The sequence below is a fragment of the Vitis vinifera genome, chromosome 18 (genome assembly GCF_030704535.1).
Source record: "Vitis vinifera cultivar Pinot Noir 40024 chromosome 18, ASM3070453v1".
In the NCBI taxonomy this organism is placed as follows: domain Eukaryota; kingdom Viridiplantae; phylum Streptophyta; class Magnoliopsida; order Vitales; family Vitaceae; genus Vitis; species Vitis vinifera.
The window spans coordinates 3,899,674-3,917,697 of NC_081822.1; the positions used below are offsets into that span (position 1 = coordinate 3,899,674).

Consider the following 18,024-nt stretch of genomic DNA (forward strand, 5'->3'; position numbering starts at 1 on the left):
TAGTAATTATTTTTAAGAAATAATTATTATATAAATCCACTCGTCTTCTCTTTTTTTTTTAAATAAAATTGAATAAAAATTTATTAGTTGACATCAATAATAAAATGAGAAATTTTAGAAATTAAAACTAAAATCCTTAAAAATGAAATACAATTACAATAAAAATAAAAATTAAATACAATTAAAATAAAAATACTTAAAAATAAAAAAACATATATTGACTCTCGTTGTACTTCAAACTATTTAAAAAATCTATGTTTTTTATTAGTATGATTTAGTAAAATGAATGTTAATATTTTATTTTATATTTTTAAATTTTAAAGGGTTTTCTAGTTTTAATTGTATTTTAAAATTTTAAAATCTCTTATTATATTGACCTTGAATTAGTTTTTACAGTAAAAAAAATAAAAATAAATTGTCAATTGATAATATTAATCTCATAAGTAAAATGCCATATTTAGGAAATAATTATTTGACTTCTAAAAAAGTACATGTATATTACAAACCGACAAAAGTCTTCCATCTTTAACAGTAACAATAACTGCTACATTATGAAAGAAAATCCCAACACAAATCATGTTCCAAAACAAATTCTGTTCCACGAGTTTAAATCAATGAACCAAAGAATAAGTAGCTTATATGCACTCTGGTTGACAAAAGAAGAGCAAGGACTAATTCACAGAATTCAATAAATTGAAAAATCAAATGCAAGGGCAATTATCATTCAGAACTATTCATCCCCAGTTAGATAAAAACCTAAGGGACCAAATCAGGAAAAGAAAGTCATAAAAATGTCTTACTCTTTCTATCTGAATCTTCCCTTACTCCGACTAAATTTCATTTAAAATGATGGTAATCATACCATAAGCAGAACAGGGGCTTACACCACATCATTCAATATTCCTAGACGATTACATCAGATTCTATTTCCCATCAAGGAAGAAAATGTTATGATCCACAAAACAGAGCAGAGGCCTGTGCCATGTTAAAATATCACTTCAAGTAGCTAGACCATCTCTGATCCGTGTCGCCTAGTGTGCTGCGCTTTACAAGTGAAGATAAATATACCTATTTCTCATTGGTGTTTAAAGTCTCAAGGTATAAAATTAGAGGGCTGAAAAAATGCTGTTGTGGGGCAGCTGTCCATGGACTTCAAGCATCCCATCCAAAGGTCAAGGGCTCCCAGACCATGGAATTCAGGGAAGGCTTCTGAGAAGTGTAACTTCAGTTGTCACATGAAGTTGTCTTGGACTAGCTTCTTCAGTTCCTCCAGTTTCTGGATGATTTTTGGGTTCATCAAGTCCCTAGCTTCCCTTATGAGAGTGCCTTCTCTGCTGAAATGAAATGCATCCACCACGGTCTGCATCCAGGTGTGCAGCTTCTCTGGGGTCCTGTTAGTAGTCAAATTGGTCTTTTGTCAAGTTATTAAAAAATAAAAAATAAAAATTGAAGATCAAGAAAGGAAAAGATAGGAAAGAAAATAAAAAGAAGCTAAAAACAACTAAACAGGTGAAACATCTAAAAAGTAATAACAAATAGATTTGTACGTCATGTGATTTCAGACGGTAGCAAAATCATGAGTGGTTCCTCCAAAGCCAATAAGTGGCACAACCAGAAAATCCTATCCATCCATACAGAATTGTTTTCTTCTTTATGAATCACTTGCAGAAAACGGATCCACTTAAAGAACTGATCACAAGCGAATTTCCTCAAATGAGAACCACAAAAAGGATGGGCTTTCAATAACTCACTAGGGACATTTAAGCCATTAGCCTTCCCAATCCAAAAATAAGTGAATTTAGTTTCAAGACAGTAAAAAAATAGAGGAATTATGTTTCAAATACATACGTGTACAGGCAGTCTACGTCCTTTCCTTCAATTTCGTCTCCTGGGGTAAATGCATCTTTCAAGGCAGACATTTTCTCCTCCGGATCCTCAATTGTGAGAAGATACTTAAGTATTCTAATCTCTTTTGGCATTAGCCTCTGAAGGTTACCTCTCGCAGTTGTGTACAAATGAAACAATACATCTTTTACCTGTGATGTAATAAAACAATTAATAATGTAAAACATAGGAGGGGTCAGACACTGGATATAAGCTAAAATCATGTCATTTGTTTAAAGTGAGTGTTCATTTCATTGTACAGCAATTGAAATGAGTGTGTTAGGATGCATCATGCATGTATAAGAGTTATAAGACTTTCAGAGATGATATCGGTTCAATCCTCCTATCATTATTTTTGTGCAGATCCCAATTTAATTTGTACAGAAAGATGAAATAAGAACACTCAAATATTTGATTAGATTCCCACAATATAACTCAGTGACAGAGACATGCTATGCCCAGGGGACAATGCCCCCCTCAAATTTTTGAAAAATACACTTGCAAATAATGGCTTATGATCCCAGGCCCAGGATCATGCAAAATATACATGGCTACCTCTAGATATGTTGGTCTCATTTTGCCCTCCTAAAACTAAAGTTCATATCTTGCACCCCCTCAAATATTTCCCTGGCTCCGCCATTGATATAACTGAATTAGTGCTTCCCAATCCAAATAGAAAAGCAGAGTTGCTGGAAGCCTGGAACCACAAGCCAGACAAGTTTCACTATTTTGGGACCACAATTTTCTGTACCAGTTTCTGGTTCCAACCCAATCTGAATATATCACATGCACAAGGTCAAAAGATTTGAAGCAGCACTAGACCTTAATTTTGTATGAAATCATGGATAATCACTCCACACATCAAGGCTCCTTTGAAATTTCTATCTCATTCTCTCATGCGCTGTGCCATTTCTTCCAAAAGTAGTGGCAGAAAAAGTCCTCTTTCTGGTATGGGTAGAATTTCCATCATATTCTAATGGATGGTACAAAAGATGCAGTAGATCAAATAGTTTGAATATATAGAAAATTCTTCAGGTTCCAGCATCAGGTAACCAGAATTTTATAAGGTGATAGACCAAACTCGATGAATAAATTAAGACTTAATGAATGGATTAATACAAAGATAACTTTATTGAAAAATTAATGTAAATATAGGCATTTTCTGATGGCAGACTTCAATCTACCTCATCTTTCGTCATGTTCGACTCCTTAGCAGCTGACCAAGCTTTTGTGATCATCAGCACCAATGCTGAATCAAGTTGATTTTTCTCAGCCAAACTGTCTATTTTCCTGCAAGCAACATCTAGAGAAGGAGAATTGAGAATATCTTGGAACTTCAACTCTGCAGCATTCAGTGCTTCAATACTTTCAGATGCTGTATCATAGGTCTGTACAGCAGCCAAACACATGTTGCCCAGCTTCGCTAACGCTGCTCAAACAAAAACAGAGAAACAGTATCAGTGTCAATTGCAAAACAAAAATACATATTACAAGGGTGATAACTAGGATTGAAAACCAGGCTAGGGTACAATTATAGGCCAATCAGGTCAGACTGGGCCTGATTATACTTTCTTGTTGAGCTTTTGTAAGGAAAATCAGGCCTCTTAGGAATTCCCAGTGGTAATAATAGTCATGGCATTTATTCCTCATAACTTAATCTAGGGGTGATCTTCCAGCTTGTTGTATCAGATGTAAAGGGGTTTGAGTTAGAGCATTGCAGGTAACAAATTATGGGTGTTTTTCTGCACAGACAGGTTTGATTTATCCAACCATTGCGCAGACATGTTCAGCCATTTGTGTGGTGGATATCTTGTGCTGTGTCTTTGCACTTATACCATTAGAATCGAGCACTACCATAAATTGTGAAGAAATGGATTGGGAAACATGATTATTTGCATTCAATCACTTGATCTCATATAACTTTTTATATCACTATCAAAAATTTAAAAAAAAAATGAATTAGATCTTCTGGCAGCATTCAGTCTATATCATTAGAAAAAAAAAATAATAATAATTAACTCCAACAACTAATGCACCACACAGATGAAGAATTCAAAAAGTGCAATTCAAAAAAAAATATATAAAAAAATGCAAAAATAAGAAGCATTTAGTATCACCATTTTGCTCAGTTGGATTGTCATGATATGATTCTGCTACTGTGTGAAGATGCACAAAGAATTCTTTTGTGAAGTCCTTCCGACGCTTGGCAACAACTGCACTGATATCAGCTGGTGGCGTTCCCTTTATCACTTCCAAAAGCTCATTATGTCTTTTCACATCTTCATCAATCTGAAGAAAGCAGCAGTTTCCAGTAAATTCTAAAATATTAACATGAACTCAAACCAAAGGTAGAACAAATAGGAACATGCCTAATAAATCAACCACAAACTAAAATTTTTTCACAAAATATTCCAATGTAACACAAGCCTTGGATTTCTTGGGCCACAAACTTAATAGGGAGAACAAATTGCTGAACTTTCCTATTACATGTGGAAGCATCCAGATAATACACTCTTTCAATTGAATCTCAAAGAAAGATCTTCCAAGGGGAGGAAGAAAATTAACAGGACTAGGGTGCTTCCAAAACCACAGAATAGAATCAACAAGGTTGAACCTCCCCTCACTGAAGTCATCAATGTTCTTCTAAGAAGGTCAATTGTGGAATTGTACCACTCACCTCTTTTAGCTTCCTGCCAAGACGGAGTAGACTGTGTTTCTTCCCAGGATCCCCTTCACTATCTGCTCGGTCCTGACAGCGCCTGTAGAAATGAGGACGGATATTACTCCATTCCTTGCTGAAAGCTAACAACCTTCTCCAATCAGTTGGAGTGGGCTTGTCTACCATGAAAACCTCAATTAGCTTATCACAAACACGAATCATTTTATGATTGTCCAAGCACTCGGGATCATCTTTCCCATCTCTCTTTTCACCATATCCTATGACATCTTTATCAACTGCCGGATCAGATGAACTGGAAAATGACAAAGGTTCTCCAGTACTGCGGCTTGGTACTGCAGTTGTATCACCAACAATAGATGCAACAGATGAGTGCTGCAGTCTGATTGGATTAACCAGCAAGCGACGACCTGGCATTTCACAGCAGTTATAGATTACAAAATGCTTGGCTCCAGCCCCTGGGTTTATCACAATTATCCACACATACAAAACTATATATTTCTAGTAGGTGAGTAAAATTGTAAAATAAATATTTGCAATGGCCAAGCCATAAAATAAGAATCGAGAACAAGAAATCAGTAAGTTTCATGACAACCACCAATTCTGAAGCATTAAATGTTTGAAGCATAAACAAATTTTAACAAATAAACAAACATATGGAGGACATAATATGGAAGCTATAAAGCATCACCAATTCTGTTTTCAGTCATCCTTATTTGCTATCATTCAAATCAACCACCACCCACATATTAAAAGTAGCTATATCTCAAAAATTTTAGCAACATAATGGAAACAGAAACTCCATGCATTCACTCAACACATGATCCCGGAGTTCTAGCCAGAAGTGAAAAGGGGAAAAGGAACAGAAAACTCAGAATCTAACTATTGTTACTCCACTCCATCATGTTACAACAGTTAAAATTTAAATTTCTTTTGTCCCATGTTTTCTCGGCAACCAAACAGAACACAACTCTTTTCCTTGTCCCACACTTCCACTTCCAATGGACCGAGTTCCAATAATTATACTATTCAATTTTCTAAAACATTAATTAAACATCGAAAATTTCCATAACCTTCCGTTTGGTTGTCCAGAAAAGAAAGGAAAGTGTTTTCAGGTTTCCAAAACCAAAAAACCAACCAAACTCAACTAAGCAAAAAAATTGTATTTAGAACACTTAGTGGGGAGGTATTGGTGAAAATTTTCCACTAAAAAATATGGTTTATTTTCTCTTTATTTCCTTAGCAATCAAACGGAGGATACGGAAAAGAAATATCGAATTACCTTCGACTTTACGAGTGAAACAAAGATTTCGTCTTGAATTTCTAATGAAAGAGAGAGAAGGGGCTATAACTTGGAAAGAGGAACGTGCCTGGAGAGTCGTAGAAGCCAACTCCATTGATGGGAAAAGCTTTTTGGGGGTTTAGGGTCAGCTACAGTTTCAGGGAGGGTTTTACAGAACAGAATTCGAGGACTGGTAGAGATAATCCCAACCGTTGGTTTATGCAGACGCACAGATCAATCCTCGAAACGACGTCGTCGCTTCAGAACAATGATAATGAGGCATACGGGACATGTTAACGTAGCATATCTAATACCTAAATAAACGTGGAAGCAACCTAGCCAGGCAGTGGACAATATACAAACCAAGATTTTTTTTCCCACCACTATCAAACGGCGTCGTTTTAAAGAATATAAACGTTAGAAAACTTGAAAGCGCTTCGACAGACCATTACATTTTCTGCCTAGCTGTTGCAGAACTCGAACTGCTATTTTGCGGGAAATTGAAGCCATTCCTGCCATGCTCGCACCGCAAATTACTCTCTTTCAACCGCCTTCCCTGTTCACCATTCGAAGGTCTCAATCACCGGAGCCGAGAAAGAACTCGAAAACATGGAAGAGTAACTGCAAAAGTCCCACAAATTTTCTTTGCTTTTCTTTGAAAACTTCTTCTTCCACGACCGAATTTTCTAATTCTTGCAAGTTTTTGAGCTCCCATAAAAATCCAGATGCCGGTTTTTTAAATGTTCAACCAATTGTTGGACATGTCAATGCCAATTTGCTCGCGTTTTGGCTTCAGTCGTGTTGTACAGTAAGAGAAGTTAGAAGGGTACATGCAGTTGTTTTCAAGTGTCTGGATAACTCTGTGACATATGTCAATAATAATTTGATTAGTGCTTATTCGAGATTCGGGAAGTTAGTGGAGGCTCGCAAGGTGTTTGACAAAATGCCGGAGCGAAATGTTGTTTCTTGGACTGCTGTTGTTAATGGGTATTCGAGATATGGTTTTGATGATGAAGCATTGAGGTTATTCGATGATTGTATTGAGAATGGCGTTCGAGCAAACGGTAAGACTTTTGTTTGTGTTCTGAATTTGTGTAGTAAGAGATTGGATTTTGAGCTTGGAAGGCAAATTCATGCTTGTATTGTGAAAGATAACTGGAGGAACTTGATTGTTGATAGTGCTCTTGTTTGCTTCTATGCACAATGTGGTGATCTGTCTGGGGCTTTTCATGCGTTTGATCAAATGCCTGAGCGGGATGTAGTTTGCTGGACAACCATGATTACTGCTTGCTCCCAACAAGGGCGTGGAACAGAGGCTTTGTCTATGTTCTCACAAATGATGTTCAACACATCTTCTCCTAATGAGTTTACAGTGTGTAGCGTTTTGAAGGCTTGTGGAGAGGAGAAGGCTTTAGAATTTGGAAAGCAGTTACATGGTGCCATAATTAAGAAGATGTTTAAGGAAGATGTTTTCATAGGGACTTCCTTAGTGGGCATGTATGCAAAGTGTGGGGAAATATTAGATTCAAGAAAAGTGTTTGATGGAATGAAGAAGAGAAACACGGTTACGTGGACTTCTATCATAGCTGGATATGCTCGTAATGGGCAGGGGGAGGAGGCCATTAGCCTCTTTCGAGTGATGAAAAGACGGAAGATATTTGCTAACAACTTGACTGTCGTAAGCATCCTCAGAGCATGTGGCTCAACTAGGAATTTACTGATGGGAAAGGAAGTTCATGCACAGATCATGAAGAATTCCATGCAAAGCAACATCTACATAGGAAGCACTCTAGTATGGTTCTACTGCAAATGTGAAGAGCACCCTTTTGCCTCGAAGGTCCTCCAAAACATGCCTCTTAGAGACGTGGTCTCATGGACTGCTATAATTTCTGGTTATACCAGTCTTGGGCATGAACCTGAGGCTCTTGAATTCTTGAAAGAAATGTTGGAGGAAGGTGTGGAGCCAAACCCTTTCACTTATTCATCGGCTTTGAAAGCATGTGCTCACTTAGAAGCTATTCTGCAAGGGAAATTGATTCACTCTTCTGTGAACAAAACACTTGCGCTGTCCAATGTTTTTGTGGGTAGTGCTTTAATTAATATGTATGCAAAATGTGGATATGTTTCTGAGGCAATCCAGGTTTTTGATAGCATGCCACAACGGAATTTGGTTTCTTGGAAGGCAATGATTGTGGGTTATGCGAGGAATGGGCTCTGCGGAGAAGCTTTGAAGCTCATGTACCGTATGCAAGCAGAAGGTATCGAGGTGGATGATTATATCCTTACGACAGTCCTTAGTGCATGTGGAGATGTTGAGTGGAATATGGAGTCTTCATCTGACCATTGCTTGCAGTCAAGTTGATATTCATGTTTAACTTTAAATGGTGACTAGACTTGTAGATCTGGCAGGACCGCAGCTACATCCACCAAAACCTGGAGTATAGATCAACTCTAGATGAAAAACTTCTAAGGCTCAATCAGTTTTGGAAATCCATGGAAGGAGATCTGCCGAATGGATGGACTATAGATAGAAAAAACTGTGGAAAAAACATGTAAAGCAGAATCAATATAAGAAGGCCCTAGTTATGACTTATGATGAGTGATTTGTCCTGATTTCCTCTCCGATCCCAGATTGTATAAGAACTTCTCCAACTGGCCCCTTCTGTTCTATTTTAAGAAAGGCATGGAGAGAAGGTTCAGTTCATCTTAATGATCAGGATGCTCTCGAGAATCTTTTGAATTTACGTGCCTCGGGGAATATCCTACGTTACAGATCACTCAAGGGAAAAAGAGGATTTGGTATGATCTCTTATCAGTATTATCAATGGAAACACAGATTTGTCAGCTTGACCATGTTCATAGAAAGGTATTGTATGTTGAGGGGTTTCTCCGCATATTTTTTCCTCTGCATTTTTTAGTTGTCTAATTGATAAAATATTGCTTCATAGTTTGTTCCTAAACCAATCTAATTTCATCCTTTTCAGATATTTCATGCCTTGGGAAGGATGCTGTATGAAACACTGACCAACTTTTCAGCTTTCTGGATGTTCTGATTTCATGCAAATCAGGTCTGTTTTAGGAATTTGCTTTATGTATTATTCTTCTTTGCCTTAACGTGGAACAGAAATTTGTAAACCAATGACAATTGATTTATCATCAATGGCATGGAAAATGGAAAAACCTTGAGGAGCTAATGCAGACCAGAGCAAATACAAAAAACCTTGATTACCTTATTATCCTTTTATCCTATGAGGCTCAGCTCTTCTGCGAACTAAACCTTGAACAGCTAGTTTCATTGTGAGCAAAAAATGCAGGCCAGAACATGAGGAAATCAACAGGTTGAGGTTAATCAGACTTAAATCACCACAAACTAGCAGTGCCGGAAAACAGAGGATGGTATGGAGGCAAGACACTCTTTGTTTGGTTTCCTTGAGGGTTTGATCAGCTCTTGACAAGTAATTTTGCCCCAGTCATAGATTATATTATTTGGTAAAACTTATTTTATGAACGAATGTTCTAGTAGGATTTAAAAGTAAACAAAGGCAATAAAAATATAGGAATTTCTGGAGGAGCGTCACGAAACAATGTGCGGATTTGACATTGAAAACATTTGGTATTGAAATTGAAGTTTTGGTCTTTTTCAAAGTAAAAATGATGGACCGCTTTGAAAACTTCTCCAAGTCTTTCTACGAATATTTAGGTGGCCCCTGTTGTACTTCACGATTACAAATTCTAATTTTATGAAATTCTTAGATCTTACTTCTACTTCACGATTTGGAATTCAAAGCCACAGACGCACCCCTCGGGCCTCAGGTCTCGGCAATAGCACTTCAAAGATATGAACAATGATGTTAGAGGTGGAAGTCTGTGGACTAGGTCAAGTTTGTCTTGCGGCCAAACTTAACCCAAATATGAAGTTTACTTGTTCAAACTCCAACCATCCCAAACACATTTTTCCAAACCCATTTGGGTTAAGCTTGAATTTGTAGGTACGTGTTCAAATTGATCATATTAAACATATTAAATAGGTTTAATGGGTCATGGTAAATAGTTGTGTTGAACAAAAACATGGGTAATTTATTGCTCAAACAAATGATAGTAATTTTTGCATAAAAATTTAAGATCTTTTAAAATCTTATTTTAAAAAGATAGCCGCTTTTAGAAAGTGTATAAAAAAAATTAAGGCATTAACAAAAATTTTACTATTTCAAAATTTCAAAAATTTAGAACTAATTTTTGCTTTTTATATACGAGTTATTGTATTATATATAAAAATGGGAAATTAACGTCAACCTTTATAAATCAACTTTATCTGCATTCTTTTAAAAATATTGTAAAATATATCCACATTTTTATAAGTCAAATAATTATTTATTAAAATACTATTTTTTATATTAAATAAAATTATAAAAAATTTAATTTATCCTTTTAATTTGATAAAAATATATTACAAATAAATATATTATAAGTTTTTTATGATATAAATCATTTTGAAAAAATTCTCTAGAGTTCTTATGTGATAAATAATTTTTGTTTTTCAATTATATAATTAATAATGATTTTATATTTTGTATTATATAAATCTACTTATCTTCTCTCTGTTTTTTTTTTAATAAAATTAAATAAAATTTTTTTTAGTTGTTATTAAATATTAATAATAAAATAATAAATTTAAAAAATAAAAAATATAATTAAAACTAAAATACTTAAAAATTAAATACAATTAAAACAAAATAAAAATTAAACACAATTAAAACCAATAAACTTAACATTTTAAACTTTTTTTGTTTATTGGTGCAATTTTGGGAAATAATTATCTAATTTGTAGAAAAATATATGTATTTTAGACTATTTTAAAATTGAAAAAGATAAAATTAATTTATAAAAGTTAATTTCATTTTTTTTATATGTTTTCAAATTAGTAAATTAAAACTCACATTTTCCTTAAAAAAATTATAATTACTTTTTCTTTTTAAAAATTGGAAACATGAAATATATAGAAACGAACACTTAGTTTCACACTTATTTAATTAGATTTGAGTATTAAGTTATATTTAGTGTACATTGTAAATGAATTGATTATCAAATTTCTTAGTCCATTATGAAAAAAATTTTAATATACTTTATGAAACTAAAAATTGTTACATAAATTCAACATCCCCATCACTAAATCTTTTTATCAATCATCATACATTCAATAAATCAAAATCCCCATAAATAATATTTAAATTTTTATATAAAAACTATTATTATTTTATATTTTTAAAAAGCATGAAACAGAAATGATCCAAATGAGTACATAATTTTACACTTATTTAATGCTATTTGACTATTTAATTAAGTTAGTATTAAACCAATAAACCATTAGATTATATTTAAGAAATATTTACAATGAATTGATTATCAAATATATGGTTTACTATGAAATATACAGATAAAATTAAAAATAATAAAAAATTTTAAAAATTTAAAATTATTTAATATTTTTTATTTTTTTAAATATTACTTTTAAATCTATTTTTTGTTTTTTATTTTTAAATTTTCGGACAGTACTAAATTGCCCGGATGCGTCATACGTGGAAGTGTAAAAGAAAAGTAAGGGAGGGGAAATCGCGGGAATGTATTATTGACAATTGGCGAGGGGCCCATATGCAACAAAATCCAAAAGAAGGGCCCACATATAAATCCGCAAGGGGGTCGCGATCCGTTGGTGCGCTTTTCTTTTTAGCCCACGGAGTTCCCGCTTCTGGTGCCCGTGTCTCCTGTCTGAACATCGACTCCATCAGACGGTTTTAATTCAATCTTTAATTTCATACATTTATTCCTCAAATTTGTCTCCTTCTTCAGATCTCCTCAAGTGCTTCCAGATTTTCTACGCGGTTCTCTTTTCCAATCGACGCATCCGCTTCATCGGATCTGTAAGCTTTCTTGTTCAATTTTGTTGTTACTATTATTAGTCATTATTATTTTCATTATTTGACTGGGTCATCAATCTTGTATCGTTCCGAGATCTTTCATTAGATCAGATTGTGTTGCGAAAACCCTAATTTCGGTTTGTTGCTGAGAAAATATGGGAAAAAAAGAAAGAAACTGAATTGAATGTTCTTTCATCTGCAGTCGACTTTGCCTGATATAACTCTGTTGGCTTACCTGAGGTGAATGCTACATTTTTTTTTCTTCTGAAATTAATATTTTATCTCCGTTAACTTTATTGGTATCAACTGGGGGCAATACGATCATTGCGTGTTTCACGAGATTGAAATGGATTGATTGTATCTCGCCTATTCAAGATTTTTAACAGTGTCTGACCGAGATGTATCTAGTTTTGTTTTCATGATAATAAGAGATCGGGGTGCTGAGAAAATTCAATTTGAGTCATGTGTTTACTTTTCTTGCATTTCATTAGAGTTTCTTTAATAGTATTTGTCGGGTCTTGCATACTTTTTAGCTATATTCTGCAACCAAACGGGGCATTAGCTTTTTTTGCTCTCTTCTTTTTGTATGCACCTGTTTGGGCTTTGGATGCCTTGTTTGTTTCTCCTTTCACAACCTGCTATTCAACCTACACAGCCTCCATCACTCCCTCAACCCATGTTTTGATTCCGACTGAAGCATTCTTATATTTTTGTCTTCTGTTAACCTAGTTATTTGACAAGATATACTTGAAGATTGTTGGTCAATGATTTGGCCTCTCTGCCAATGTGATTGATGTTTAGTTGTTTCATATAATTTCTGGTTGAATTCCCTCCCACTTTGTAGATTGGTTGTGATATCTGATTTATGATGATGACACTGATTCAAGGTGGGGTTTTATTGAAGTTGTTGACACACAAAAGTGAACTGTGATTACTGATGTGATAATGAGTTTTGGAGTGCTGGGTAGCAGTCAGGAGTTCTCTACTGTCTAGTTGAATACTCCTTTTGCAGTCTACTAATTCATCTTAGGCCTGCTATTCATGCTTTCAATCTGTCATTGCAACATAGTGACAATTGACAAAAGGGAATGACAACATTTCCATGGCATCATTTTATTCACAAACTATGATAGTCGACTGTCCATTCAAATAGGAAACAAGAAAAAACTTCGATAGGATTGTTCTTGAACAGTGGTGTGAGTTCCCAGAAACTTGTAAATGAGTATAGGGCATTGAAATTACATTTTCATGCTAATGTCTAAATTTTCTGTGGAAGCTTTAGGCTAGCCAGGGTCACTATTTCTGAAGGTTACCCTGGTTTTCAGATTGTGTGGTAATATATGTTTGAAGAAGAAGTTATACAAGTATGCAGAGCACTTGCATTTTAACACCTTATTGTAATTAGTGATTCAAATCTTGACTACTGTTATTTTGAGTAGGGAATAAATCTGTTCCTCCATTCTTGTTATTTTTATACGTGTTCTTGAATTAGTAAACACCACTGAAGGTCCAGAATCCAGGAAACTTCTCCATTTATAATTCCTTTGCGGATTTTCTGTGTTACAACTTTAACCTTGTTGGAGCTGTATGTTTACTTTCTTTGTGTTGAGCTGCCATTGTATTTAATATTATTGTTTGTATTCGTCTTTTTTAATCTAGTGAGTTGACATTAAGTTGGTGTATTTACATGAAATGTTGTGATCTTTCAATTTTTTATGCCAACCTATTGCAGGGTGATGCAAATAGCTCTTTGAAGTGTCATTACCAGCCAGTTTCCAGCTAATTAAAATTTAATAGCCACTTTTTAATGAGTTAGGTTGCAAACTTAATATCATTGGCATCATGGAAAATGAAAGCTCAACTGAGAAAAATGTGGTGAATTCTTCAACACCTGAAAAGGAGGGAGAAGTATGTTATCCACAGAAAGATCATGGAGAACAAATGAAAGCTTTGAGGATCAGTGAGGAAAGTCCCAATCCAGATAGCAATGAGGGTCTAGATGACTCGAATAACAAGGTGGATGATAGGAAGGAATTGGGGTCTGAAAATAAAAAAGAAATGAATCAGGATGACTTGAATAACCAGGTTGATGAAAGTAAGGAATTGGAGTCTGAAAATAAAAGCGAAACATATCAGGATATCAAGGAAAATCTTAGTGAGGAGAAGGAACCAGAGCCTGTCTTTGATGGAACTGAGATTCCTGGGATGGAAGCTAGCAGGAGTATGTCTACCCGTCCTTTGGATCTTGACACAGAAACACAAGGTTCTGCTTGGCCTGAGAAGGCTGTAGCACTTAAAAACTTTGTCAAGGAGAAAGGTACAGTTGCAGTCTCTAGTGTTTTGCGTGTCCTTTCGGGGAAAACAGAGGAGGATGTACATGCTGCTCAGGATGATGAAGATAAGAATAAAACTGGTGTTAAGGAGGTTGTAGATTCCCCCAAAGAAGGTGAAGCCAAAGAAGCATCTCAAAAACCAGTGGAACGGTCTGCATGGAATCCCCTAAACTATATTAAGATTTCGCGAGAAGTTGATGCAGAAAACAAAACCGAACAGAAGGAGGAAATCATTGAAGAACCTGCACGTCCAGTGGGTATGAAAGGAAGAATTATACTGTATACAAGATTAGGATGCCAGGAAAGTAAAGAGGTTCGGCGATTTCTACTTCAGAGAAGACTCAGATATGTTGAAATTAACATTGATGTGTACCCTAGCAGAAAGCTAGAGCTAGAAAAAATTGCAGGGTCTTGTGCTGTTCCGAAGTTGTTTTTTAATGAAGTCCTTATAGGGGGATTGAATGAGGTAAAGGGCCTTGATGAGTCTGGCAAGCTTGATGAGAAGATTAATTATGTGATTTCTGAAGCACCATCATTTGAAGCTCCTTTGCCACCACTTTCTGGTGAAGATGACTTGTCCAGTAGTGGGGCAATTGATGAACTAGCTGCTATTGTCCTCAAAATGAAAGAATCTATTGTTGTTAAGGACCGTTTTTATCGAATGCGCAGGTTCACCAACTGCTTTCTGGGCTCAGAAGCTGTGGATTTTATATCAGAAGATCAATACTTGGAAAGGGAAGAGGTTAGTGATATGTCCTCTTGAATACTAGTTGAAGAACCTGTTTTAAGGAATCAGCCAACCACTGGCCAAAGATAAAAAATAAAAACAACCTGCTAGCTTAGTTTTTATTCATGTTAATCTTCGTATTATTTTTTTGTTATGAGACAGGCTATTGAATTTGGGCGAAAACTTGCAAGTAAACACTTCTTCCAAAACGTTCTTGAGTAAGTTATTCGAAGTTATCTGTTTCAAATGCCTTTTTATGCAATTTTGTGTTAATTTTTTTACTTATTTACTTGTAAACATTCCTTGACATTCTTTTTGTTTTCTTGGGTCCTTTTTGATGTTTTACATTGCTCTAGTGAGAATGATTTTGAGGATGGCAACCATTTGTACCGGTTCTTGGACCATGATCCTGTAGTGTCGTCTCAGTGTCACAATTTCCTGAGGGGCATACTTGATGTGAAGCCAAAGCCTATAATAGAAATTGCATCAAGGCTTAGATTTTTGTCTTATGCTATCTTTGAAGCTTACACATCAGAAGATGGAAAGCATGTTGATTACAGAAGTATCCATGGGAGTGAGGAATTTGCTAGGTTTGTTGGAGCCTTTAAATTGTTTGGATAAATTCATTGTTGTCTTTTTATAATCATATATGCTTTTATGATCTAAAAAAGATTTCTTTCATAGGTATTTGAGAATAGTTGAGGAGCTCCAAAGAGTAGATTTGCAGGATATGCCAAGGGAAGAGAAGCTTGCTTTCTTTATAAATCTCTACAACATGATGGCCATCCATGGAATATTGGTGTGGGGTTTTCCAGTTGGACCACTTGAGAGAAGGAAGCTTCTTGGAGAATTTAAATATGTTGTTGGTGGGTGCACCTATTCACTTTCTGTTATTGCAAATGGCATCTTAAGGGGCAACCAGCGACCGCCATACAACCTCATTAAGCCATTTGGAATGAGAGACAGACGTGCCAAGGTAATTTGGTTGTTTATGAGATGAAACCTACTCCTATAATCACCACAGGGCAATGGTGCCATTGCTTTAGGGATTTAAAATTTGTTGATGAGCTCTTTTATGGGTCCGTGATAGCATAGTATATTCTGACTGGACATACTGAAAAAGGTTCTGCATTTCAACAAGAAATTGGCATTTCCATATTTTCTGCGACCAAATTTGACCTGTTGTTTAAAATAAATCAAAGTAAACCTGCCTAAGTGAATATCCGGTTTTCAGTTCTGATTGGACCAGGCTTTAAGCTTTTCCTTTATTTATTTTCTTCCTTATGTCAAAATGCGGATATAAGATGAAGTAGAGGAGATGAAAGAGGTAAAGATAACCTTACCTTTGATGGGCATTTGTAGATGCTTGAAATCACTTCGGTGATTTTCGTAAAGCTTATAAAAGTTGGGTTTTTAGGTCTCTTCCTTTTCTGTGTTCATGATGAAGTTCTATGTCTTGACTGATCATTTAATTTAACCTCAGTTCCAAATTTATTCTTTTGCATCAGGTGGCTCTTCCTTACCCGGAGCCTCTTATCCACTTTGCACTGGTTTTTGGTACCCGATCTGGCCCTCCTCTCAAATGCTACTCACCTGGGAACATTGATCAAGAATTGGTGGAAGCAGCCCGTAATTTTGTAAGAAGTGGAGGATTAATTCTAGATGTTAATGCAAAGGTCGTATCAGCCAGTAAGCTCCTAAAATGGTAAGTTTCTAAGAGATGGCCGCAAATATGTCTTTAAATTTTTATTTTTCCAATAGGGCCTTAACCAGGTGTTAGAAAAAGAGTGAAACCTTGTGGCCTGCTTGATGCTGGAAATGAAATGGATTTCTAAAAAGTTTTAGAGAACATGGTTAGTTTGGAACATTTTTTGATGATTAAAGTGCTTTTGTTTTTTTAAATATGAAAAAAAAAAAACAATATTTTAGACCAGTTTTCGGGAAATATTTTTGAAAATGATTTTGGAAAACATGCTATCTAACATGGTTCTATGTCATTTTTATTTTTCCCTCTTCTCTTCCCCCCCCCTCTCTCCCACGATGGAATCTGATTCTCAGTTAGTTTGATAAAGAAACATAAACATATCATTCTCTTCTATGAAGCGACTTTCTGCCACATTGTATACAACAATTCATGTTATAAGATTTGCACCATGAGTCTATGACCTCCATTATCTAATTGGGAAATGATTTGTCCTCTGAATTGCTTCTCAAAAGCTCGGCGACATTGCATACCCTTTTTCTTTATTTATTTATTAATTATTTTTATTTTTTTTACAAAACCATTGGCATTTATACCCCGTTTCTGTGTTTTGAGAAGCCAATCAGATACGCTGATTAGAAGATGGCTCTAATTTTTTCTCATCAATGCTCAGGTATAGTGTAGATTTTGGCAAGAACGAAGTTGAGGTATTAAAGCATGCAGCAAACTACTTGGAGCCACCCATCTCCGAAGAGTTACTGGAGGTGCTTGCTACCGGCCAGTTGAAAGTGATATATCAGCCTTATGACTGGGGATTGAACTGCTAGCATTAGTTTTCAGCTACCGTACATGCCAAAAGCAGATTTATACCGCTTCCCTGTTTTATCATGGGCCCTGCAATAGGGAAGTATCGATAATTGTGCCATTAATGATTTTCTTTTGATTCCATCTATCTGTCATCATTGGCAATGGCACCTAGGGTTCGTAGTGAATACTGGAGAACTGTCTTAGCATATAAACTTTTGACCTTTGATGAACTTGTTTCAAAGCACAAGGGAAAATCATTCAATTCACCATTTTTATTCCTTTCTCCTACTTTGCATGCGATGCACACCTCTATTTATTTCCTATATTGTAATGGATAAATATCTCAGTTTTGTTCATCTGAAGCCCCTAAAGACCAAGTGCGCTTGGATGATACTACTGCATAATGAAATGGTCAAGATAATAGAATCATACTCAACATTTCTTCCCTTGCAACTTTTTGATAACTAATACTTGAGTGATCAGTCGCTACATGTTTTAATGTTCTTCCATACCCTGAGATAACTCTATCTAGTGTTTTTATTAAATTGAATCTAGGGGCAGGAGAAGGTTACAATTGATTGACTCTCTAACCTCTGATCAATATGGTGAATTACAGCTCTGAGTCAATAATATCCTTTAGGTGCATGTTAGTCTCAATGCTGTGGACTTCTGTTCCAATTTGAATCCAACGGGGATT

General features: G+C 35.4%; 3 protein-coding genes across 4 annotated transcripts; 2 read left to right on the top strand and 1 right to left on the bottom strand.

Annotated features, from left to right (window-relative positions):
• Positions 1-835: 835 nt before the first annotated feature.
• LOC100265983 (uncharacterized protein At4g37920) lies at positions 836-6,164 on the bottom strand. The gene is made up of 6 exons (XM_002285781.4): positions 5,844-6,164; positions 4,562-4,971; positions 4,002-4,173; positions 3,069-3,313; positions 1,849-2,036; positions 836-1,391 (listed from the first exon to the last, which is right to left on the bottom strand). The coding sequence occupies exons 1-6, from the start codon at positions 5,956-5,958 to the stop codon at positions 1,232-1,234; spliced, it is 1,290 nt and encodes a 429-aa protein (XP_002285817.1). The 5' UTR covers positions 5,959-6,164; the 3' UTR covers positions 836-1,231.
• A 79-nt stretch (positions 6,165-6,243) lies between these two features.
• On the top strand, positions 6,244-9,092 carry LOC100252377 (pentatricopeptide repeat-containing protein At4g18520, chloroplastic). Its single transcript, XM_010665976.3, has 2 exons — positions 6,244-8,709; positions 8,828-9,092. Exon 1 carries the CDS (start codon positions 6,361-6,363, stop codon positions 8,203-8,205), a length of 1,845 nt encoding a protein of 614 aa, XP_010664278.1. The 5' UTR covers positions 6,244-6,360; the 3' UTR covers positions 8,206-8,709; positions 8,828-9,092.
• A 2,444-nt stretch (positions 9,093-11,536) lies between these two features.
• On the top strand, positions 11,537-17,615 carry LOC100257505 (uncharacterized). 2 transcript variants are annotated; one of them, XM_010665977.3, is made up of 8 exons: positions 11,547-11,761; positions 11,961-11,998; positions 13,491-14,833; positions 14,981-15,036; positions 15,175-15,408; positions 15,503-15,794; positions 16,327-16,523; positions 17,194-17,615. In XM_010665977.3, exons 3-8 carry the CDS (start codon positions 13,601-13,603, stop codon positions 17,345-17,347), a joined length of 2,166 nt encoding a protein of 721 aa, XP_010664279.1. In that variant the 5' UTR covers positions 11,547-11,761; positions 11,961-11,998; positions 13,491-13,600; the 3' UTR covers positions 17,348-17,615. The 2 variants fall into 2 exon arrangements, with proteins under 2 accessions (XP_002284291.3, XP_010664279.1); XM_002284255.5 differs by lacking the exon at positions 11,961-11,998 and having other exon boundaries at positions 11,537-11,761.
• The last annotated feature ends 409 nt before the right edge of the window (positions 17,616-18,024 follow it).